At 45.7% G+C, this 25,833-nt stretch overlaps 1 protein-coding gene across 3 annotated transcripts in view; it reads right to left on the bottom strand.

The window, feature by feature from the left end:
• Window positions 1-25,833, bottom strand: part of EIF2AK4 (eukaryotic translation initiation factor 2 alpha kinase 4) — a 184,569-nt gene extending 158,736 nt beyond the window's left edge. For all 3 annotated transcript variants that reach the window (XM_073554166.1, XM_073554169.1, XM_073554168.1), the window contains exons 1-2: window positions 25,495-25,833; window positions 3,979-4,082 (exon numbers count right to left, since the gene is read on the bottom strand). In XM_073554166.1, the coding sequence (XP_073410267.1) occupies window positions 3,979-4,082; window positions 25,495-25,698 (308 nt within the window). In that variant the 5' untranslated portion in view covers window positions 25,699-25,833. The remainder of the gene's footprint in view (window positions 1-3,978; window positions 4,083-25,494) is intronic.

Here is a 25,833-nt window from a genome sequence, read left to right as displayed (position 1 = left end):
TTTACGAAATCTGTAGCGTCCACATCTTTCCTGATCTCGGGTCGGGTGAGGGCTTATTTTTTGCATGCTGGGCTGAGGTTTTTAATGATACCACTTTTGTGCAGATACGTTCTTTTTATCGCCCGTTATTGCATTTTAATGCAATGTTGCGGTGACAAAAAAACAGGATTTTTGGGTTGCTTACCGTAAAATCTGTTTCTCGGAGCCTTCATTGGGGGACACAGAGACCATGGGTGTATGCTGCTGCCACTAGGAGGCTGACACTATGCACAAAAAAAGGTTAGCTCCTTCTCCGCAGTGTACACCCCACCGACCGGCAGGGAATTCCTCAGTTAGTGAGAAAGCAGTAGGAGAAGTAACAGAATAGATTGAAAACAGAACAAACAACTCAACTGTAACCAAACAACCAAAGTAAGAACAGGAGTTGTAGAACATGGGAGGGTGCTGTGTCCCCCAATGAAGGCTCCGAGAAACAGATTTTACGGTAAGCAACCCAAAAATCCTGTTTTCTCGTTCGCCTTATTGGGGGACACAGAGACCATGGGACGTCCCAAAGCAGTCCCTGGGGTGGGAAACAAACTTCCATCAGGCCAGTGGACTCACCACCACTGCCTGCAGGATCCTTCTACCTAGGCTGGCGTCCGCCGAAGCGTAGGTGTGGACCTTGTAGAATTTCACAAACGTGTGAACCGAAGACCAGGTTGCAGCTTTGCAAAGCTGCAGCGCGGAGGCTCTGTGGCGTACCGCCCAGGAAGCACTCACTGCCCGGGTAGAGTGCGCTCTGATCCCCGGAGGGGCCACTCGATGCTTAACCCGGTAGGCCTCCAAAATTGCTGATCTGATCCAGCGAGCAATAGTAGCTTTGGAAGCCGGGTGACCTTTCCGCGCCCCATCTGGAATGACGAAAAGAGAGTTTGTCTTTCGCAAGGAAGTCGTCCTAGACAGATAGACTCTCATCGCCCTGACCAGATCCAGCTTGTTCAGGGACCGCTCCCGAGGGTGAGTTGGACTCGGTCAGAAGGACGGCAGAACAATATCCTCATTGAAGTGAAAGGAGGACACCACCTTCGGAAGAAAAAAAGAGGGCGGAGACCGCAGAACCACTTTGTCCTGGTGAAGTACCAAGAAGGAGAGCGGCAAACGTGCCCTCGGGGAGGAATGCTGCAGGCCAAAGGGTCCCCATACTTACCCGTCCCGGGAGAGTACCTGTACATGAAGAGTCTGCGTCTCAACCAACCGACAGGCTCTGGTAGGCGAGTGGGTGGGAGACTGGCGACGAGGACCCTCTGGATCGCTGACACATCTTAGTGTTGGCGTCCGCCTGGAAAGCTGGTGGTCCTGCTACGGAGAACTGTGAGGATACGGGGTGGCAGTACACGCCGTACTCACAGACTCCTTGTGGGAGTACAGATGTGACTATTCACTCTGTATCCCTCCGGGAAAACCTGAAAAGGAACGACGCACATCGAGGTAGATATGGGTCTAATTAAAGACCCGTGTCCACCTCCTACTGACACTAAGCTAAACTGAGGAATTCCCTGCCGGTTGGTGGGGTGTACACTGCGGAGGAGGAGCTAACCTTTTTTTGTGCATAGTGTCAGCCTCCTAATGGCAGCAGCATACACCCATGGTCTCTGTGTCCCCCAATAAGGCGAACGAGAAAAACGTAATTCTGACGTTTTGATTTTTTTTCTCGCTACGTCGTTTAGCGATCAGATTGATCTTTTTTTTATTGATCGGGCGATTCTGAATGCGGCGATACCAAATATGTGTAGGTTTGGGGTTTTTTTTTTTTTATTTAGTGTTTAAGCCTGTGTGCACACGCTGCGGATTGTCCTGCAGATTTTTCCGTGCGGATTTGTCAAAAACCGTAGGCAAATCCGCAGGTTAACCTGCGGTTTATCTGCAGTTTTCCTGCGGTTTAGCAAGTGGTTTGACACCTGCCATGGAGCAGGTGCCAAACCGCAGTGGAATCCGTACAAAGAATTGACATGCTGCGGTTTTGAAACCGCAGCAAATCCACGCGGAAAAATCCGCACTGTCTGCACAGCGGGTTTCATTTTGCATTGATTTTAATGGTACTGGCAGGACCAAAACCACTGCGGATCCGCAGCAAAATCCGCAGGGTGTGCACACAGCCTTATTTTGATTGGGGCGAAAGGGGGGGCAATTTAAACTTTTTTTTTTTTTTTTTTTGCCATGCTTCAATAGCCTACATAGGAGGCTAGACGCATGCCATGCTTGATCGGCTCTGCTACATATAAGCGATGCTCAGATCGCCTATATGTAGCAGAAATGAAGTATTGCTATGAGCGTTCATAGCAATCTGCCGGCAAAAACCATAGAGGTCTCTATGAGACCTCTGGTTGTCCTGACAACGCGTCGCTGACCCCCGATCACGTGACAGGGGTCGGTGATGCGCTCATATCCGGCCGGGCGCCGGAAGCGCTAGTTAAATGCCCGCTGTCAGAGTTTATAAAAGAAACAAAACAGGGTGCATCCACTGTGTGAAACCTTTAAAACACAATTGTAATGGTGAGGCAAGGAGAGACTCACCTGATCGGCTTGTGAAACTTCGGTCACAACACCTACAAACGCATGAAACAGCTGCTGCAGTCTGCACAGGGTCCAAAGACTTGTAAGTGAAGATGGCTTTAAGATGCAATGATACACTGCGCTGCTGTAGGTATAATTCAAGGAACTTTATTGGTGCCTACACGTTTCCTGAGCTGTCCCAACTCACTTCATCAGGGCATGATACAAGCATGCAATGCAGGAGTTTAATTGTATTTTAATAGAATATAAAATATTTTTTATTGGACCCCGTGATCCCGATCCCCCGTGTCTATTTCAAAAGAAATATATATATTTTCTTTTTTATTGTTCTTGAGTATGTATTCTTATTATATGCGGTTTTAATATATTCTATTAAAATACAATTATTTTAATGTGTTTTATACCATTGCCTTGCTGATGTGGCAGTTACTTGTCCTGCCCCCCTTTTTTTTTTTTTTCCACTTTGGATTGTATATAAACTCCTGCATTGCATGCTTGTATCATGCCCTGATGAAGTGAGCTGGGACAGCTCAAGAAACGCATAGGCACCAATAAAGTTCCTTGAATTATACCTACAGCAGCGCAGTGTATCATTGCACCTTAAAGCCATCTTCGCTGTCAGAGTTTGAGAGCGGGATTTAACTAGTTAATAGGCGCGGGCGGATCGCATTTCCGCCCGCGCCTATTGCGGGCACATATCAGCTGTTTATAACAGCTGACATGTCGCAGCTTTGAGGTGGGCTCGACAGAGTAGCCCGGAAGAGAAGCCACTGCTATGTTGACATAAAGGCAGCGGAAACGGTCTGTGTTGGCAGAGATCGGCACCCACCAACAGGCACGTAGTTAGTCTTTAGGCCCATAGCAAATATATATATATATATATATATATATATATTTTTTTTTTTTTTTATAACCCCCTTTAAGCATAGTCAGTCCATTTTTATTGATATCGTTCTGGATTATATGCAACATTTAGATAGCTTTTTTTTCCCATTTAAAACGAAGTTTGGTCATATGGAAATTTCTGTTTTGAATGACAATCACTTTACCATATTTATTGAAAAAAAAATACCTTTTTTTTTCTTTTATTTGAAATTGGTAAAAAGGAGCATGATTTAAACTTTTTATCTTATGTCATATTGCAGTTTATAGTAAGTTAATAGCCAAGTATTGACTTCATTCACAAGAGCACCAAGATGGCAGAGACGATCAGCAGCTAGTTCCAGTCGTTGCCGTAAGAGGCAAGTGCCTGCTGTATAACACACCCTTATATCTGTCCTGTATAAAGGCTTTTCAGAGGGAAAAATAAAATGCCACCGAGACTACGCAATACTAGTCATGTCTCACCCTATATTCCCCAGATGGACTTTATGGTTTCGTTGAGCATTTCTGCTTTTACAAAATTCATATAGAGACACTCACACATCAGGGTACATCAGTGGACATTTCACCCAAAGGTTCAGCTGGACGTAAAACTCGCTACCTTGCGGGCGTAACGACAGGGTAACTTCTGGTGGCTGCTTGATCTGTAGAAACAAAAAAAAAAATATACCAAAGATCAGATCATTTCTAGCTATCTTTATTAAAGGGGTATTCTCGGGTTACTAAATTGCTTTAATTAGACAGCATGAAAATAAGCAAGTTTGCAACTGACTTGGTTTTTCTGTCTGCTGTCATTCTCCTGCAATAAGAGCTTTTATCTTTCATAGTGTACAGCTGGTTTCCATGGAGCTTGGCCACCAATATCTGCCCAAACCCTGCCTGAGTGTGTGCGTAGTTACATTCCAAAAGGGGCGTTAACTCTTACCATCCCAGTCAGCTCTCTTCAGTTCACCGATATATTATACAGTAGTTAGGGAGGGAGAGGCACGTGAGCAGCTTTCAGTTCCTGACGAGCTCCTGCTATAAATCTTTAAAAAAAAATCACAAGTCCAATAGATTTCTTAATCGCATCGCTCTCTGTACTCAGCAGTCTTGGAGCCATGTGCTTGTTCTAATGATCTGAATACTCAGAATGTGTTACAGCAGAACTTGTGCTGAGATTTATAGTTCTACTAAGGCCTGTTTCACACTTCCGTTTTTGACCATCAGTCAAAATCCGCCGTTTTTGCAAAAAAAACGGATCCGCCATTTTTTTTGGGCGGATCCGTTTTTTTCCCCATTGATTTGCATTACCGGCGGATCTTGAAGGATGGCCATCCGTTGGATCCGTTTTTTGCGGATCCGTCAAATTTTTTTGCGTCCGCCGAGATGCCTGGAAGGACCATGTAACGTTTTTTGTCCTGAAGGATCCGCATTTTTATAGTGCGCATGCCCAGAGGAATGAAGTCAGGCCTGAAATCATTTCTGGTGGACAGAAAAATTCTCTCTCTCTCTCTCCTTCCCGGGCAGCAGTGGACTAAAATTTTTCATTCGGCGGAACCGTCAAAAAAACGGTCCGGTGCCATCCATTCACTTCAGTTAACAACGGATCCGCTTTCCGCCATTTTTGCGGATTTTAACTGACACAAAAAAACTGATGTGTGAAACAGGCCTTACACAACAGCTCTGCTACCGACCAGAACTGTCACTCAAGGAAGAGAGCCCACACTGCCAGAAACTAGGAAGTAAGGAGACTGCATAATTCTGAGATGCTCAAGAGACAACTTGGGAATACATCTTTAAATGCAGTAGAATCTCCCCTATTGTGTACACTAATTTAACTATGTGTTTTAGTTCCATTTTATATCTAACTCTGTAATGTAAAGTTAGAAAGAGAAATGTGGATAACAAATTTCACGCTTCTGTCCTCGACATACAATTCATGTAGATCATTTTGTTAATTTGGCATAATATATTCACCCTCCTACTCCTTCACCATGTTTACATATGCCCTCACAGTGTTTGCTCCTTTAGTCCTCACTCTCCTTCGCTATCCCCAAACCCCAGCACCCTCTAACCAAATAATCATCTCCCCTTCCCTCTTTCCTCCCCACCTAACCTCCTCTGCTGAACTGCTCCTCAACCTCAAATCTGTCCGAATGAAACATAAAACAAGCTGCCCACTATCTTCCCATCTGCTCTCCCTTTCTCTGCTTCTCCTCACTGCTGGCGACATATCTCCCAATCTTGGACCCCCACAGCTCTCACCCCCCGCTACTTCCCCTTCCTACCACTCCCTATCTAATAAGAACTAGCACAATCTTTACAACTTAAAACCTGTGCCATTGACACCCAACCCCATGCCTGCTCCCTCTCTCGGGAGCACTTTGGAATGCCCACTCCATATGCAATAAGCTCCATGTGATTCATGACCTCTTTGTCTCTCACAATCTTGCCTTTCTCGGCCTCACAGAAACATGGCTGACACCCTCTGACACCGCCTCCCCTGCTGCGCTGTTACGGCGGCCTCCACTTTACCCACACTCCTCGCCCTGGCAACAGACACGGTGGAGGAGTGGGTCTTCTCCTTTCTTCCAACTGCACCTTCAACCCAACCACACCTCTTCCCTCCCTAATCCTCCCCTCTTTTGAAGTCCACTCTGTCCGCATCTACTCTCCCTCCAACCTCCAAGTGGCCGTCACATACCGACCTCCAGGCCCGACCACTGCCTTCATTGACCAATTCTCTACCTGGCTTCTTCATTTTCTTTCAACTGACACCCCCACTATCATCATAGGTGACTTCAACAACCCCACTGATACCTTTCAGTCAGCAGCCTCCAAACTCCTGTCCCTTACTTCACCCTTTGGACTTACTCAGTGGTCCTCCTCAGCCACCCACACAGATGGACACACATTAGACCTGGTCTTCACGCGTCTCTGCTCTCTTTCTAACTTCACCAACTCCCCTCTCCCTCTATCTGACCATCATCTACTCACTTTCTCATCCCTGTCCTCCTCACCTGGCACCCATGTCCAGCAACAAGCACACCCCCGCAGAAACCTTGCACACCTAGACACCCACGCACTCTCTGACTCTATTCTACCACTGGCAACAATATCCTCACTCCATGACACAGACGGTGCCACTGCTTTCTACAATGCCACTCTCGCATCAGCTATTGACACGGTTGCCCCTCTCGTTCATGGCAGAATGCGACGTATCAACAGACAACCCTGGCACAATAACATCACTAAAAAGCTCCGGCAAGTGTCCAGGATTGCAAAGCGGCGCTGGAAGAAAACAAATTTGCAAGATGACTTCAACACATTCAAACAGGCAACACTCGATTTCAAATCTGCCCTCACCTCTGCTAAACAGGCCTACTTCACAACCCTCGTATCATCCCTATCTTACAACCCAAAACAGTTATTCAAAACTTTTAACTCCCTCCTCCGCCCACCACTGCCTCCTCCAACCTCCCTCATTTCTGCCGAGGACTTTGGTCAATCTTGTTTTTGAAGTGTGTGGCAAACAAGGCAAGTCTTCATCACTCAACCACCACAACCCCTTTGTATACCAGACCAATGCTCAAACCCCATAACTTCACTCTCCAACATCACTGAAGGGGAGGATTAATCGCCTCTTCTCCAAATCGCACCTGTGCAACTTGACCCCATCCCATCCCACCTCCTCCCCAACCTCACCACCACACTTATCCCATCCCTAACCCACCTCTTCAACCTATCACTAATGTCCGGTACCTTCCCTTCTGCTTTCAAGCATGCCACAATCATGCCTATCCTTAAAAAGCCAACCCTCAACCCAACCGCAATGTCCAGCTATCGCCCAATATCATTGCTTCCATTCGCTTCCAAACTCCTGGAACAGCACGTCCACGCTGAACTTTCCTCCCACCTATCACCTAACTTGCTCTTTGACAATCTACAATCTGGTTTCCGCCCCCATCACTCCACTGAGACAGCCCTGACCAAAATTACTAATGACCTACTTACAGCCAAATCAAATGGACAATACTCTATACTCCTGCTTCTAGACCTGTCCTCTGCATTTGACACAGTTGACCACTGCCTCCTACTACAGATCCTCTCCTGCTTCGGCATCAAAGGCCTTGCCCTATCCTGGATCTCCTCATACCTTTCCAACCGCACCTTCAGCGTCTCCCACTCCCACACCACCTCCTCATCCCACCCTCTCTCTGTTGGAGTCCCCCAAGGCTCTGTTTTAGGACCCATACTCTTCTCAATCTATACACTTGGTCTGGGGCAACTCATAAAGTCCCACGGATTCCACTACCACCTTTATGCTGATGACACTCAGATCTTCCTCTCTGGCCCAGACGTCACCTCTCTGCTCTCCAGAATCCCAGAGTGTCTATCAGCCATATCCTCCTTCTCAATGTAGACAAATCTGAACTCATCATCTTTCCTCCATCTCACAGGTCTTCCTTACCCGACCTAGCTATAACAATTAATGACATCACACTTTCCCCAGTACCAGAAGTCCACTGCCTCGGCGTAACCTTTGACTCTGCCCTGTCCTTCAAACCGCATATCCAAGCTCTTTCTACCTCCTGTCGCCTCCAGCTCAAAAATATTTCCAGAATCCGTCCTTTCCTCAACCCTCAATCTACTAAAATGCTTGTGCATGCCCTTATCATCTCCCGCCTCGACTACTGCAACATCCTTTTCTGTGGTCTCCCTGCTAACACCCTCGCACCTCTCCAGTCCATCCTTAACTCTGCCGCCCGACTAATTCATCTCTCTCCTCGCTACTCCTCCGCTTCTCCCCTCAGCAAATCTCTTCACTGGCTCCCATTCCCTCAGCGTATCCAGTTGAAATTACTAATACTGACCTACAAGGCCATCTATAACCTGTCTCCCCCATATGTCTCTGAACTAATCTCCCGATACCTTCCCTCACGTAATCTCCGGTCCTCCTTCTCTCCTCCACACTTATTCGCTCCTCACCAACCACCTCCAAGACTTCTCACGAATAGCCCCTATTCTCTGGAATTCTTTGCCCCAACAAGTCCGACTATCAACCACATTTGAATCCTTCAGATGGAACCTGAAAACCCATCTCTTCAAGAAAGCCTACAGCCTGCAATGACCCCGCTACCTCCTTCTCTCTCACCACTACCGGTGATATCACCTCAACCAACACCGGAACTGCTGCAACCTACCAACCTACTGTCTCCTTCCCCACCATCCTGTAGCATGTAAGCCCGAAAGGGCAGGGTCCTCTCTCCCCTCTGTATCAGTCTGTCATTGTTAGTTTGTTTACTGTAAGTGATATCTGTAATTTGTATGTAACCCCTTCTCATGTATAGCACCAAAGAATCAATGGTGCTATATAAATAATAATATATTCAGATTTCCCCTACATGGAATTCCAGGCCTCCAACCATTCTGCAATTTCATGGGAGTCTGTCCGCCAGGGCTGTGGAGTTGGAGTCGGTGCTCATTTTGGTGGAGTCGGAATAAAATTGATCGACTCCGACTCCTAAAATATATAATAAATTGGGCACAGTAGTTCAATGCAGAATGTGCTGAATGTTTTTTCATAGGAATTTGGGAAAGTTATGAAATGTCCTATAAATGGCTGTTCTAGTCCTGATGTAAGGCTACATTCACACACAGCGTTTTTTGATACGTTTTTCAGCTGCAAAAACAGATCAGCTTTTTAAAAAACCACATCACCTGAAAGGCTTTGGAGCTCATAGATGATGTTTTCAATAGCAAAAGCAGATTAGAAAAACGCCACACAAACTGACATGCTCATTCAGCCCAAAAACAGATCCTCACAAAGCGATGTGTCTGAATGTCATATCTTGAAACCCATTGACTTTGCTAAGATGCCCAGAGTTGCTGCATTTTACTGCAAAAAAATGGATCCGCAAAAACGTGTGAATCATGGCCGTAGCCAGCGAGGGGCGGGGGCGCGGCCCCCCCTTAGAAGCAGGGGCACGCACCTATCAAAACTCACTAGTATGCTGCAGTGCTCCCATCCTGCACCGGCTCCACACTGCAGGGGGGAAATCTCCCCTCCTCCGTCCTGTCTTCTGCCGTCTTCACCAGAGAGAGGAGGGGGAGGGGTGCCTGCCCTGCACAGGATCCGAATCCTGGGGCCCGAGCTGGAGAAAGTGAGAAAGTTGTGCACACGCTGCAGCTGACAATAAGAGATAGTCTGCAAGAGGGACATGCTGGAAATCTGATTGGAAAAGTGAGGAAATTGGTTATTGCCACCAGAACCCCTAAAATTGATTCCATCTTGAAGAGACGTGCTGGGAAAGGGGCAATTGTCGATCAAGCCACTCGGTGGGACAGCACTTTTTTAATGATTGAGCGATTGCTTGAACTAAAACTGTTTCTTATAGATATGGCGAACCTCAGGTAACCCTAAATGAAGGACAATGGACAAAGCAGGCTGAATTGAAGGAATTGCTTAATCACCCATTTACCGTGACTAAAAAATTACAAGCTGAGGATTTAACTCCTGGCATTTTCATAAGGGAGTGGAAGAACTTGCTATTTTGCCTGTCCCAAAGAGGAGGTTTAATCGCAGATGGCATTTCTGCTTCAATGAAACGGAGAGAGACACAGCTATTGGAAAATAAAATTTTTCTGGCAGCTGTTTATGTGGACCCGTCATCGTATATTGCTTGATGATCAACAGCTTACTAAAGGAAAAGAAGCTCTGACTGAGGTAGCAGTTAGGATGAGTGGCCTACAGGAGGACTGCCAGGCCCAAGAGGACTTGGGCCCTGACAGTGCAACTGCTGCCATATCTTCATCCTCATCAGATGAGGAGTTTGACTGACAAGTATTTGGATTACATGGAGCAGGCAAAGCGTTGTCGCAAGGAAAAAGATTTCACTCCGTCTCCTATAGCAAGCAGACTGACCATATTTCAGCAAAATGTTTCACTTGCTCTCAAAGAAATAGAAAAATTCAACCGTTCATCAAAACTGACCGTGCATGAGGCAATTCCTTTATACCCAGAAATTGTTAGAGATGTTGCCCATGAGGATACGGCTTTGCCTCCAACCCAAGTTAGTGTAGAGAGGTTGTTCTCTGGCCTTAAAGTTATTAGGTCAGATTTGAGGTCATCTATGAAGGAGATCTGATGGAGGCAATTCTATTTCTTAGGACAAATTCATAGACTGCACAAATGTTATTTAGTATGTTATTGTTGAAAACTCTTTTTTGACAACTTACATAGTTTATTACATAGTGATATATATATACATACATACACACAATATATATGTAATCGATATTACATAGTGTATTACATATTTACAATTTATTACAGTTTTTGGTGTTCTAAAGTTGTATTCCAATAAATATATATTATGTTCTAAATATCTTGATTATTGTATCATAAAAATGATTAAATGTCTGATGTTCACATTGTACTACAATAAATTTTTCACTTAAATATAAGCAATATATGTGAGAGTCGGTGTAAAGGAAATTGAGGAGTCGGAGTCGCAGGTTTGGCTTACTGACTCCACAGCCCTGCTGTCCGCACACAATGACTATTCAAACCAAGCATACTGCACCCTTTGCATAGCCAAACATTTCAGAGTGCCTTCCCACCTACAGATGCTTCTCACAAAATTAGAATATCATCAAAAGTTAATTTATTTCAGTTCTTCAATGCAAAAAGTGAAACTCATTATAGAGAGTCATCACAAACAGAGTGATCCATTTCAGGTGTGTATTTCTGTTAATGCTGATGATTATGGCTTACAGCTTATAAAACCCAAAAGTCATTATCTCCGTAAACTAGAATAAATTATAACACCAGCATGAAACAGGGATTTTTGTGTACTCACCGTAAAATCCTTTTCTCCGAGCCACTCATTGGGGGACACAGGACCATGGGTGTTATGCTGCTGCCACTAGGAGGCTGACACTAAGTAAACACAAAAAGATTAGCTCCTCCTCTGCAGTATACACCCAGACACTGGCTCCAGCCGAACCAGTTCCGTAACAAAGCGGTAGGAAATCAAGAATATTACATTAAGGGTATAAAAACGTCAAACCAAAGAACATACTCAAGCCATCAGGCCAACAGGGTGGGTGCTGTGTCCCCAATGAGTGGCTCGGAGATAAGGATTTTATGGTGAGTACACAAAAATCCCTGATTTTCCTTCGCCTCATTGGGGGAAACAAGACCATGGGACGTCCTAAAGCAGTTCCTAGGTGGGGAGCCGACAAAACAGACCAAACTCCACACACCAACTGCCTAGAGATGCGTTTCCGCAGCCTGCAAGATCCGTCTTCCAAGGCCCTCATCTGCGGAAGCCTGAGTGTGAATGTTGTAGTGTTTCGAGAAGGTGTGCAGACTGGACTAAGTATTTACAAAGGTCCCTTAGTCTGTTTCAGCAGGCTCCCCAATCATGGGGAAGTCTGCTGACTTGACAGATGTTCAGAAAGCAGTCATTAACACCCCACAAGGAGGAGGAAGCCTTTGCAGGTGTTTTTATTAATTATTCTAATTTACTGAGATAATGACTCTTGGGTTTTCATTGGCTGTAAGCCATAATAATCAACATTAACTAAAAATAAACACTTAGTCACTCTGTAATGACTCTATATAACATATCAGTTTCACTTTTTTGTATTAAAGAACTGAAATAAATGAACTTTTTGATGATATTCTTATTTTATGAGAAGCACCTACAGGTGGGAAGCTGCAATGAGGTCCGTGCTTGGATTGAACAGTCGTTTTGTGTTGACACTCATTTAAACGACCGCCGATACGCCTATTAACAGCAGTAGTTAAAGGTACTTAAACCACAGCTGTGGAAAAAGTGTATATCGCCCCCCAGAGTCGGATTTTCTCCAGGGTCTCGGCTGCCGGGGGTAGCCGAGACCCCAGAGAACATGATTCGGGTCGGTTTTTACCGACCCCGGTTTTGCGATCGCCGTTATTAACCGTATAACGGCGACCGCAAAAAAAAAGTCAGATGTGCCATTTAATTTCTCTCTCCTCTGATGTGATCGCACATCAGAGGAGAGAGAAATAAGGTCCCTGATCCCCCCGGCACCTCCCGGTGCTCCTCGGCCCTCCTACTTCCTCCGATGGGCTCCGCCATCTTCTTCCGGGAAGAAAATGGCATGCGCATGCATAGTGCGCCCGCCGAGATCTGCCGGCCGGCACTCGGCAACAATAGGAAGATTTTTCATATTGGCTCATTTTGGTCACTGTGATAGACCCTATCAAAGTGATCAAAATTAAAAAAAATAGTAATTAAACCCCCCCATTTATCACCCCCTTAGTTAGGGAAAAATAATGAAATAAAGAAACTACATTTATTTTCATTTTCCAATTAGGGATAGGGTTGGAATTAGGGTTAGGGTTGGAATTAGGTTTGTGGTTAGGGTTGAGATTACTGTTAGGGTTGTGGTTAGGGTAAGGGGTGTGGTTAGGGTTGGGATTAGGGATGTGTTGGGGTTAGGGTTGGAGTTAGAATTGGGGGGTTTCCACTGTTTAGGCATATCAGGGGTCTCCAAGCGCAACATGGCGCCACCATTGATTCCAGCCAATTTTGCATTCAAAAAGTCAAACTGCACAACAACTTTGGGGGTCTAATTTCTCCTGTTATTCTTGGGAAAATAAAAAATTGGGGGCTAAAAGAATCGGCTGTGTTATAAACTTCTGTGAAGCACTTAGGGGTTCAAAGTGCTTACCACATACCTAGATAAGCTCCTTAAAGGGAATCTGTCACCTATTTTTTGGACTATAAGCTGCTGGCACCACCATCAGGGGATTATCTACAGCAGTCTGTAATGCTGTAGATAAGCCCCCAATGTAACCTTAAAGAGAAGAAAAATGAGTTATATTATACACACCCAGGGGCAGTCCGGCGCCTCCCATCTTGTAGTGATGTCCTCTTCTTTGCTTCCCGTCGGGGCTCTGGAGCAGGCGTACTTTACCTGCCCTGTTGAGGGCAGAGTAAAGTACTGCAGTGCGCAGGCGCCGGACCTCTCTGACCTGGTCCGGCGCCTGCGCACTGCAGTACTCTGCTCTGCGTCACCGCTACAAGATGGGAGGCACCTGACCGGACCCGAACCGGATCGCTCCTGGGTGAGTATAATATAACTTGTCTTTCGGTTTGCATCGGGGGCTTATCTACAGCATTACAGAATGCTGTAGATAAGCCCCTGATGGTGCTGCCGGCAGCTTATAGTCCAAAAAATAGGTGACAGATTCCTTTTAAGGGGTCTAGTTTCCAAAATGGTGTCACTTGTTGGGGGTTTCCACTGTTTAGGCACATCAGGGGCTCTCCGAACACGACATGGCGTCCGATCTCAATTCCAGCCAATTCTGCATTGAAAAAGTCAAACAGCGCTCCTTCCCTTCCAAGCCCTGCCATGCGCGCAAACTGTGGTTTACCCCCTCATATGGGGTATCAGCGTATTCAGGAGAAATTTTGTGGTTCATTTTCTCTTTTTACACTTGTGGAAATAAAAAAAAAAAAAATTGCTTCTGAAGTAAAATGTTTGTTTAAAAAAGAAAAAAAAAAGTGTTAGGGTTGTCCACTACTTTATATTAACCCCACAATGTATCCCCCCGGGGCCTATACTGCCTGTACTGCCTGTGAGCAGTGCCATCGCTGGCCGCTCACAGGTAGCACATAACCCCCGACTGCAGCCGGCTCTTGCTTCCTCTGTCGTCCCGACAAGTGCTGGCAGCAGCCGGGGGTCCCTCTTCCTCCTTGCGTGCTGGCTGCCAGGCTGTGGGCGGGGTTATCCCCCTGCGTCACATCTGGCATCCACCGCGCGCCCATTCATTGAGAAAGCGCGCGGTGGATGCTGGGTGCGACGCGGGGGGTAACCCCACCCACAACCCAGCAGCCACCATGGGGACCCAGCGCTGGGTCACGAGCTGCCTGTGAGCGACCTCGGATAGCACCGCTCACAGGCAGTAAGGGCAACATAAGGTATTTACAAAATTCATTAGGGGCCCAGGGGGATACATTGGGGGGTTAATTTATAGTGGACAACCCCTTTAATTTTTGATTCAGTTCCTGTGAAGCACGTAAAGGGTTAATAAACTTCTTGAATGTGGTTTGAGCACCTTGAGGGGTGCAGTTTTTAGAATGGTGTCACTTTTGGATATTTTCTGTCATACTGACCCCTCAAAGTGACTTCAAATGTGAGGTGGTCCCTAAAAAATTGTTTTGCACATTTTACTGTAAAAATGAGAAATCGCTGGTCAACTTTTCACCCTTCTAACTTCCTAACAAATAAAAATTTGGTTTCCAAAATTGCGCTGATGTAAAGTAGACATGTGTGAAATGTTATTGATTAAGTATTTTGTGTGACATCTCTCTCTGATTTAAGGGCATAAAAAAAGTTTGAAAATTGCGAAATTTTAAAAACTTTGCCATATTTCTGTTTTTTTTATCAATAACCGCAAGTCATACCAAAGAATTTTTACCACTAACATGAAGTACAATATGTCACGAAAAAACAATCTCAGAATCAGGGGGATCCGTTAAAGCTTTCCAGAGTTATAACCTCATAAAGTGACAGTGGTCAGAATTGCAAAAATTGGCCTGGTCATTAAGCTGCAAATTAGCTCCGTCACTAAGGGGTTAAGTTTCAAAACTGCTACTATGGCCTAGCATGTCAAGCATCCTGACAAGATTACTATCCCCCATACCACATAAGATCGGATTCACATTTGCCAGGTTTTTTTTTTCCCTGTAAAAATTTTTGAAACCTAGAAGGAGGCTAATAACACAACCTGTGACACACGTGGAAATCCAGACAAAAGAAAATATTTTGTCAACGATATAAACAAAAAAACAAAATACAAAAGTTAAATGGCTAACGTTGTTGCTTGCAAGTTACAGTGAAAATGCAAACCCAACTGCAATGACTTACTACTTCTGATTTTTCTTAATTTTCCACTGGATATCAATGGTGTTGTGGTCGTACCGTAGTGCATCACCGCGCAACCCCAAGCTACAATCATATGAAAGTTGCCACTCTGGGACAAATCACATCCGCAAACTGTGGACATGACGGATTCCATATGCAGGTACGAGCCCTCGTCTGCATCATGAACAAGTGCAGGAGCGCACCGTCATAAAAAATAAAAAAAAAAAACGAAGGACAAGTGCATGCTAAAAAAATTTCATTGTAAAATTTATTTATTTTTTTTATATCAAGGAAAAATATTAAAAACCCTGTTTTTAAACAAATGTATCACTAACCAACAAATCCATGAGACACAGAAGGTTTTTGTTTTGCATCAGTGTTTCATGGATCCCCATTGATTCGTATGGCCGAGTCTAATCTGCAAACACAGATCAAAACAGATGTCCGGACACAGACCTGTGCTTGAGAAATATCGGACGTCTGAAGGAGGCCTAAGGCTATGTGCACACGATGCAGATTTGCTGCGGATCCGCAGCGGATTTTTCCGCGCAGAAATGCTGCAGATCCACATTGTGATTTACAGTACAATGTAAATCAATGGCAAAAAAAAAAAAGAAAAGCTGTGCAGATGGTGCAGAAAAATCAGTGCGGAATTGCTGCGGATTTAAAAGAAGTGCATGTTACTTCTTTTGTGCGGTTTTGCTGCAGTTTTCCACCTCCTCCATTCTACAAAACCGCAGGTGGAAAACCGCAGTGGAAAACCACAGTGGAAAACCGCAAAAAAAAAAGGAAGAAATCCGCAGGAAAAATGCAGGTCATCTGACCTGCGGATTTAGTAAAATCCGCGGGAGGATCCGCACTGTGTGCACATAGCCTAAGTCTCAAGGATCTCACACTTGGATCTGTAATTTTTAGTATGTGTGAATAGATCCATTAAACTCTGGGAACGCGAGTCATTTTGAGGAAAAAAACATATCAGAAAGAACACAGAAATTTTACATGCATGTGTGAATGCAGTCTAATGTGTGCAGTCCATTATGCAGATGGTCAGCCCTCAGCACAAACACATTCATGCAGCTTTAAAGGGGGTTGTCCACTACTCAGACAACACCTTTAATTATTACATTTCACCATGTAAAAAAAAAAATAAATAAAGACAGGCACTACTCCAGCGATGTTGCCGCCAGGTCTCTCAAGGATCACGTGATGTTATGTCAAGTGAACCCTGCAGCCAATCAGCGGCCGCTTCGCTCTCACTTGATTGGATGAAACCAAATTCCAGAAGAAGTCACAACAGTGGCTGGAGATTGGCTGCAGGGTTCACATGACATAACGCCGGTGGCATAAATCACTGGGAATGAGTACAGGCTGTTTTTTTTTATTTCACGTGGCAAAGAATAATCATTGAGAAGAGGTGTCAAAGTAGTGTTCCTTTTAAGAAAGGGTAACACCTGATCGCAGCTCCACTCATTCTCTACAGGGCTGCTGGAAAAATGTGAGCGCAGGGTTCAGCATCAGCCCCATAGAGAATGAAGAGAGCGGTGGTGGAGCATGCGACCTGCTGCTTCAATCTAACCGGGATAAAAGTTCCTCAGTTCTATTGGTTGAGGCAAGTCACAGCGGTAGGCAGACAGTCACAGCGGTAGGCAGACTGTCACAGTGGTAGGCAGACTGTCACAGCGGTCAGAGCCTAACAGTTATCACTTACTTAGTAGATAGAAAATCTGATTCACTAGACCACTTACCAAATCTCTCCAACCCACTACCCAGTAAACCATGGACAGCACTCGGCGGTCATACAGATGTCATCTGCTGTCCTGATTTTTTGGTTTATGACTCAAATCTTAAAAAAATCCATGGCAATGTGAACAGCACCGTAGACAGTCAGGCTGGGGCAACATAGTGCAGCCACGTGGCATCTAATGATTTGCTGTGGTATTGACCTGCGCCCAGCGTCGGACTGGCCCACCGGAGAACCGGAGGATTCTCCGGTGGGCCCTGGCATCTGGTGGGCCCTGGCACCTGCTGGCATACAGGGCCAGCAGTTGCCTAGGGCCCCTGCTGCTCCAGGGGCCCCCAGCCAGTGGTGTGTCGCACACCATGCAGCTGCTATGGGGGCCCCCAGGGGCGTATCTAGGGGGGGGCAGCCGGGGCAGTTGCCCCGGGCGCAGCCAGCAGGGGGGCGCAGTCGGGCCGCCTAATGCAGCGGTCCGCAGTGTCCTCCCTGGTGGCTGCGTTCTGCCGCCCCCCCGGCATGGGAGTCGGCGGTTCTCTGTGTCAGCTGTCAAGCTGACAGCTGGCGCTGAGAAGATGCGCGTGCCGGCTCCCAGGGAACAATTGTACTGGCGTCTGTATAGACGCCAGTACAAATGAAGCTCTGACCACCGGGCCAGAGCGACGTCAGCAGCGTGACATGTCATGTGATCACGCTGCTGACGTCACTCCCTGGCGCCCAAAGCAAATGCTGGTGGTAAGTGTGCTCCTCTGTGGAGCTGAAGAACCACCGAAGATGGGAGATGAGGGGGAGTTAATGAGTGGAGATGGGGGGGATTTGTAGAGGGGATGGCGGTTAATGTGTGGGGGTATTTAGAGTGGGGATGGGGGTTAATGTGTGTGGGGGTTAATGAGTGGGGATGCCATGTGGTTAATGTGTGGGGGGATTTGGAGTGGAGATGGGGGTTAATGTGATGGGGGTTAATGAGTGGGGATTGGGTTAATGTGTGTGGGGGTTAATGAATGGGGATGGGGGTTAATGTGTGGGGGCGTTAATGAGTGGGGATGGGGGTTAATGTGGGGATGGGGGTTAATGAGTGGGGATGGGGGTTAATGTGTGTGGGGGTTAATGGATGGGGGTTAATGTGTGGGGGTATTTGGAGTGGAGATGGTTATTTAATGTGTGGGGGGATTTGGAGTGGTGATGGGGTTAATGAGTGGGGATTGGGTTAATGTGTGCGGGGGTTAATGAATGGGGATGGGGTTAATGTGTGGGGGCGTTAATGAGTGGGGTTGGGGGGATTTGGAGTGCTGATGGGGGTTAATGAGTGGGGATTGGGTTAATGTGTGGGGGGATTTGGAGTGGGGATGGGGGGTTATTTAATGTGTGGGGGGGATTTGGAGTGGGGATGGGGGTACTTAATGTGTGTGGGGGATTGGGGATGGGGGGATTTAATGTGTGGGGAGATTTGAGGACACAAAATAAAGAGTATGTATGAGGAAACAGTATGGGGGATTGGTGCAGACAGTATGGGGAGCGAATGGGTTAATGTAAGTGGACACAGTATGGGGAGTCGGGGATATGTGTGAGCAGACAGTATAGAGAGTGAGGGGGTAAATATATGAGGAGACAGTATGGTGAACAGGTGGGATGCTAGAGGGGAATAGTGTGAGGTGACAGTATATTGCAGATATTTTTATTTAGGGGCATTATAATGACACTTCTATCTTTAAGGGCATCGTGTGGAGATTTGCTGCAGAAGACCGGAGAAGATGGACGTCTACAGAGACGAGATGTGGATGAGAAAACTTATCATGGGGTCTAGAAGAAAAGGTGACTGACTGCAGAGAAGACGTCATCTATAAGGTACCTGGATGTAAATGTTATTTGTGCTACTGACTTATTCTCATGTTTTTATTTGTTAGGAACATTAAAGGGTTTGTCCAGGTCTGTGCTGAGTCTGCAGTCATTCTATGTGTCTGCAGACTTCTGAATTCTCACAGTGCTCACTGAACGCTGTTAGGATTCTCTCGTGCCGGTAATTTACATACATGTGGTCACATGCTGACTAGACATGTGTGGCCTCACTCAATGAAAATGAACAGAGCGAGGCCGGGCACGTCTAGTCGGAATGTGGCCAGAAGTATATAAATCACATGCTTGTGCTGACATGACTGTACATCGGCAAGGGGGAATCCTAAAAGTGTGCAGTGCATTCGTTGTGAGAATTCAGAAGCTGCAATGTCAGGATTCAGCTCTGCAGGTTGCAGTAGTCATCACATGGACACTTCACTCATATGCGATTTTCATAGGTATGGTCCTGTGACAACGAGCTTCTCTTCCTGCTTTCAGTTTTTTACTGAAAATTGAGAGCATTAGGAAGAGCAGCTCGCAGGTACATGGCTAAGTGTGCAAGTCGCATATGTACTTGGGCGGGGGGGGGGGGGGCGCCGAACCGAATTCTTGCCCCGGGTGCCAGAAAGCCTAGATACACCTCTGGCATTGGGTTTTGTGTCTCAGTCGGCCTCCGACTTTTCGCTATAGTCGGCCGATTTCGTTCGACCCGACTTTTGCGAAAGTCGGGTTTCATGAAACCCGACTCGACCCTAAAAAAGGCAAAGTCGCTCATCTCTAATCACGACACATCCACTCTTTTTGACTTTTTGATTGTCAAACCAGAATTTAGGGCCAGTTCTTTTAAGGCAGATTTTTCTATTTCAGTTAAATTATCATATCATGTCGTCGATGCAGCAACATCCAGAGAGAGTCTTCTCAAATCCTGCTCAACCAGGGATTTTTACATTATTATGTGATACATCAATTACCTCTTCCTTGTTACTATCGCTAGACAGATCATCCAATATTGATATAACATATTGATCCTTAAATAACAAACCATCATACATGTTCTCTTGCATAGAGAAAGTGTAATCATTAATCATTGTCATGTAAACAGTGAAGTATTTGTCATTGTACTATACCTATATTTCTGTGCCATATCGGAGCATCATGAGTTGTGGTATGTGTTAAAGGGGCGCACTGACACTCTTTGGCCCAGGGCACACAAAAACCTGTAGCCAGCCCTACCCCCCCACAACTTTAGCCAAATAACCCCCAGTTTTCAATGCGTAACTATTATTATGAAGTAAATTAAGGTTGACAAGCTTCAGTAATAAGAATTGATGTTTTTGGCATTGAAATGGGCACTGTAGGTGTGTTCACTGTCCTCCACTCCCTGCTGACTTTGCTTCCCCATTGACTTGCATTGGGCAGGGGCGTATCTAGGGGGGGGCAGCCGGGGCAGTTGCCCCGGGCGCAGCCAGCAGGGGGGCGCAGTCGGGCCGCCTAATGCAGTGGTCCGCAGTGTCCTCCCTGGTGGCTGCGTTCTGCCGCCCCCCCCGGCCTGGGAGTCGGCGGTTCTCTGTGTCAGCTGTCAAGCTGACAGCTGGCACTGAGAAGATGCACGTGCCGGCTCCCAGGGAACAATTGTACTGGCGTCTGTATAGACGCCAGTACAAATGAAGCTCTGACCGCCGGGCCAGAGCGACGTCAGCAGCGTGACATGTCATGTGATCACGCTGCTGACGTCACTCCCCGGCGCCCAAAGCAAACGCTGGTGGTAAGTGTGCTCCTCCGTGGAGCTGAAGAACCACCGAAGATGGGAGATGAGGGGGAGTTAATGAGTGGAGATGGGGGGGATTTGTAGAGGGGATGGCGGTTAATGTGTGGGGGTATTTAGAGTGGGGATGGGGGTTAATGTGTGTGGGGGTTAATGAGTGGGGATGCCATGGGGTTAATGTGTGGGGGGATTTGGAGTGGAGATGGGGGTTATTTAATGTGATGGGGGTTAATGAGTGGGGATTGGGTTAATGTGTGTGGGGGTTAATGAATGGGGATGGGGGTTAATGTGTGGGGGCGTTAATGGGTGGGGATGGGGGTTAATGTGTGGGGGTATTTGGAGTGGAGATGGGGTTAATGAGTGGGGATTGGGTTAATGTGTGCGGGGGTTAATGAATGGGGTTGGGGTTAATGTGTGGGGGTATTTGGAGTGGGGGTGGGGGGATTTGGAGTGCTGATGGGGGTTAATGAGTGGGGATTGGGTTAATGTGTGGGGGGATTTGGAGTGGGGATGGGGGGTACTTAATGTGTGTGGGGGATTGGGGATTTAATGTGTGGGGAGATTTGAGGACACAAAATAAAGAGTATGTATGAGGAAACAGTATGGGGGATTGGTGCAGACAGTATGGGGAGCGAATGGGTTAATGTAAGTGGACACAGTATGGGGAGTCGGGGATATGTGTGAGCAGACAGTAGAGAGAGTGAGGGGGTAAATATATGAGGAGACAGTATGGTGAACAGGTGGGATGCTAGAGGGGAATAGTGTGAGGTGACAGTATATTGCAGATATTTTTATTTAGGGGCATTATAATGACACTTCTATCTTTAAGGGCATCGTGTGGAGATTTGCTGCAGAAGACCGGAGAAGATGGACGTCTACAGAGACGAGATGTGGATGAGAAAACTCATCATGGGGTCTAGAAGAAAAGGTGACTGACTGCAGAGACGACGTCATCTATAAGGTACCTGGATGTAAATGTTATTTGTGCTACTGACTTATTCTCATGTTTTTATTTGTTAGGAACATTAAAGGGGTTGTCCAGGTTTGTGCTGAGTCTGCAGTCATTCTATGTGTCTGCAGACTTCTGAATACTTACAGTGCTCATTGAATGCTGTTAGGATTCTCTCGTGCCGGTAATTTACATACATGTGGTCACATGCTGACTAGACATGTGTGGCCTCACTCAATGAAAATGAACAGAGCGAGGCCGGGCACGTCTAGTCGGAATGTGGCCAGAAGTATATAAATCACATGCTTGTGCTGACATGACTGTACATCGGCAAGGGAGAATCCTAAAAGTGTGCAGTGCATTAGTTGTGAGAATTCAGAAGCTGCAGTGTCAGGATTCAGCTCTGCAGGTTCCAGTGTCATCACATGGGCAATTCACTCATATGCGATTTTCATAGGTATGGTCCTGTGACAACGAGCTTCTCTTCCTGCTTTCAGTTTTTTACTGAACATTGAGAGCATTAGGGAGAGCAGCTCGTGGGTACATGGCTAAGTGTTCAAGTCGCATATGTACTTGGGGGGGGGGGGGGGCGCCGAACCGAATTCTTGCCCCGGGTGCCAGAAAGCCTAGATACACCTCTGGGGGCCCCTGCCAGCGGAGCAGCAGCGGGTGTCAGGAGGCAGGAGCCCGTCCCCGCTTCTAAAGAGAAATGAATATTCACTGCGAAGCGGTGAATATCATTTCAGGTCTCCACACCCCCAGAGGCCCCGCCCCCAGCCCAGTAAGCTGCTCTGCAGACTACACCTGTAAATCAGGGCCGGCGCCGCCCTCAGTCCTCTCTGCTCCTGGCTCACAGCCAGTGCGCGATGACGTCACTACATCGCGCACCCGCTGTGTGTCTGGCAGAGGGGGCAGCTCCTGACACTGAAGCCGGCTGCCGGAATCAGAGTGGGAGCGAGGAGGAGAGGTGAGTATTGTGTTTTGTTTGTTTTTTTTATATCTCTCTCGCTCTCTCTATCTGTCTCTCTCTATCTCTATATCTCTCTCTCTCTCTCTCTCTCTCTTATATCTATCTTTAATCTTTCTATCTCTATCTACCTCTATATCTATCTCTATCCATTATCTATATCTATCTATTTCTATATCTATCTCTATCTATCGCTCTATCTTTATATCTATCTTTCTATCTCTACATCTATCTATCTATCTCTATATCTATCTTTCTATCTCTACATCTATCTCTATCTATATCTATCTATTATGTCTATCTATCTAGCTATCTCTATTATCTATATCTACCTATCTCTATATCTTTCTATCTTACTCTATCTCTATATCTGTTATCTCTATATTTATTATCTATCTTTATCTATCTCTATCTATTATCTATATCTATATCTATCTCTCTATTTATCGATCTCTGTATCTATCTCTCTCTATATCTATCTCTCTACCGCTCTCTCTATCTATCTCTATATCTATCTATTATCTCTATATCTATCTACGTATCTATCTCTATATCTATCTCTATATCTGTTTCTCTCTATATCTATCTCTATATCTCTCTCTCTATAGCTATCTATATATTATCTCTATATCTATCTATCTATATATTATCTATATATCTATCTATCTCTATATCTATCTATCTCTATATCCATATCTATCTCTATATCCATATCTATCTCTATATCCATCTTTCTATCTAACACTATATCTCTATATCTATCTCTATATCTCATTATCTATCTCTATCTCTCTCTCTTTATCTATCTATCTATTGATCTATCCATCTATCTCTATATCTATCTATTATATCTATTATCTCTATTATTTATATCTATCTATCCATCTATCTAGCTATCTCTATCTATCTCTATATCTCTCTCTATATCTATCTATCTTTCTAACTCTATATCTATCTGTCTCTATACATATCTCTATATCTAGCTATTATCTCTATATCTATCTCTATATCTATCTTTCTATATCTATCTGTCTCTATATCTATTATCTCTATATCTATCTATCTCTATATATATATCTCTATATCTATTTTTATTTATAGCCATCTATCTATATATATTTATCTCTATATCTATCTATATATGTCTATATTATTATTATTATTATTATTATTATTATTATATCTGTATATCTCTATCTATTATCTATCTCTATCTATCTCTATATCTTTCTATCTATAGCTATCTATCTCTATATCTAGCTATCTATCCATTATCTATTTTCTATCTATCTCTATATCTACAGTATCTACATATCGATCTATCTATCTATATTTCTTTCTATATCTATCTTTATATCTATCTATCTATCTCTATGAATCTTTCTATCTATATCTATCCATTATCTACTTTCTATCCATTATCTACTATCTATCTCTATATCTATCTATTTCTAACTCTATATCTATATAGCATTATACCCTATGAGGGGGGCAGTATTATACCCTATGAGGGGGCAGCATTATACCCTATGAGGAGGGCAGCATTATTCCCTATGAGGGGGTGCAGTATTATACCCTATGAGGGGGGCAGTATTATATCCTATGAGGGGGGCAGTATTATACCCTATGAGGGGGGCAGTATTATACCCTATGAGGAGGCACCATTATACCCTATGAGGGGGTGCATTATTCCCTATGAGGGGGTGCATTATTCCCTATGAGGGGGGCAGCATTATACCCTATGAGGGGGGGCAGCATTATACCCTATGAGGGGGTGCATTATACCCTATGAGGGGGTGCATTATACCCTATGAGGGGGTGCATTATACCCTATGAGGGGGGCAGTATTATACCCTATGAGGGGGGCAGTATTATACCCTATGAGGGGGGCAGTATTATACCCTATGAGGGGGTGCATTATACCCTATGAGGGGGGCAGTATTATATTCTATGAGATGGCTGCATTATACTATGTGAGGGGGCTGCTTTATATTATATGAGGGGGCTACCCCAACTCCTGCTACATAATTAAGACATGTACAACCTTATATTATACCCGACATTACCATTTCTGCGTTTTACCGCATAATTGGTGGTCTGGTATTTAACTCTATGCAGCTACATAGTGGGCCCCAAGAATGATTTTCTCTGGTGGGCCCAAGGTGTTCCAGTCCGACGCTGTCTGCGCCTCAGACACAAATGTTTCCGAATGTGTTGGCTTTCCCGCGACTCGCTCCCCGTAGACTTTTATGTCAGTCGCACACAGAGGCGGCCATTATTTTTTCTTCAAAATCACAACTCAAATAGCTGACAGCCAGCAAGTCACACAGATGTTTCAGGTGACGCGACACATGCAGCTCCGGCCTAATGGCAACGGTCTCTATCCGTGGGAAACAGATATGAACATGGGGTCTGACAGGAATCTGTGAGAGGAAATACACGACATGACCTGCCATAGTGACTGGTGCGCCACAATGTAACCCTCCGCTGTCCTGCACCTCAGCAATATGGGGGTTCCCGGACCCCCATACAATGACCACACTTTTCCTGTACAGACAAAACAACTTGTGACACAAAACTGTCGACAAATTTGAAAATATTTTCCTCAGGTTTTACAAGTGAAGCGCACCCTCGATACGTTACACCTGACGCAGAGTTCGCCCTGAGTTTACAGGTGACCACACACATTATTTTATAAAAAGACGCTACTACATTAGCGGACAGGAAAAGTGGCGCAGTTGGCCATAGCAACCAAACAGAATGCTCCTTACAGTTACAACTTCAAACACGCATAAGATACATGAGAGCTGCAATCTGATTGGTTGCGCCTTCACCCTGGGCTATAAAGCTCCCTCAGCGGCGCTGTGAAGCGTCACATGTTCCAGTCAGTTCCCACGCGGTACCTTCCAGGCAGAAGTTTTCCTGAGGTCCGTATAGTCCTCTCCGTAGATGGCCTCCAGGACCTGCAGCTCGTTCTCTTGCCGATGCGAGTGCGTTTCCGTGGGCTCTGCCTGCAGAGAGCGCCGCTGCTTATTTCCCTGACCGGGCGGACTCCCCGTGGAGGCGAGGTCAGCGGGAAGTCCAGCATTTCCCCAGCTGCCTGCCATGCTACACCGGACACATCACGCTCCTCATCCCACCGACAGCTCAGCACAGCGACCAGCCCCCTACAGCCCGCACAGGGCACGGCCCATACGTTCACAAATTCGTTTCCGCCATGTTTGTTTTGGGAAGGGTAACTT

The sequence above is a fragment of the Dendrobates tinctorius genome, unplaced genomic scaffold (assembly GCF_039654945.1).
Source record: "Dendrobates tinctorius isolate UK_male_01 unplaced genomic scaffold, ASM3965494v1 ptg000208l, whole genome shotgun sequence".
In the NCBI taxonomy this organism is placed as follows: Eukaryota; Metazoa; Chordata; class Amphibia; order Anura; family Dendrobatidae; genus Dendrobates; species Dendrobates tinctorius.
This window is presented reverse-complemented; position numbering and strand designations above follow the sequence as displayed.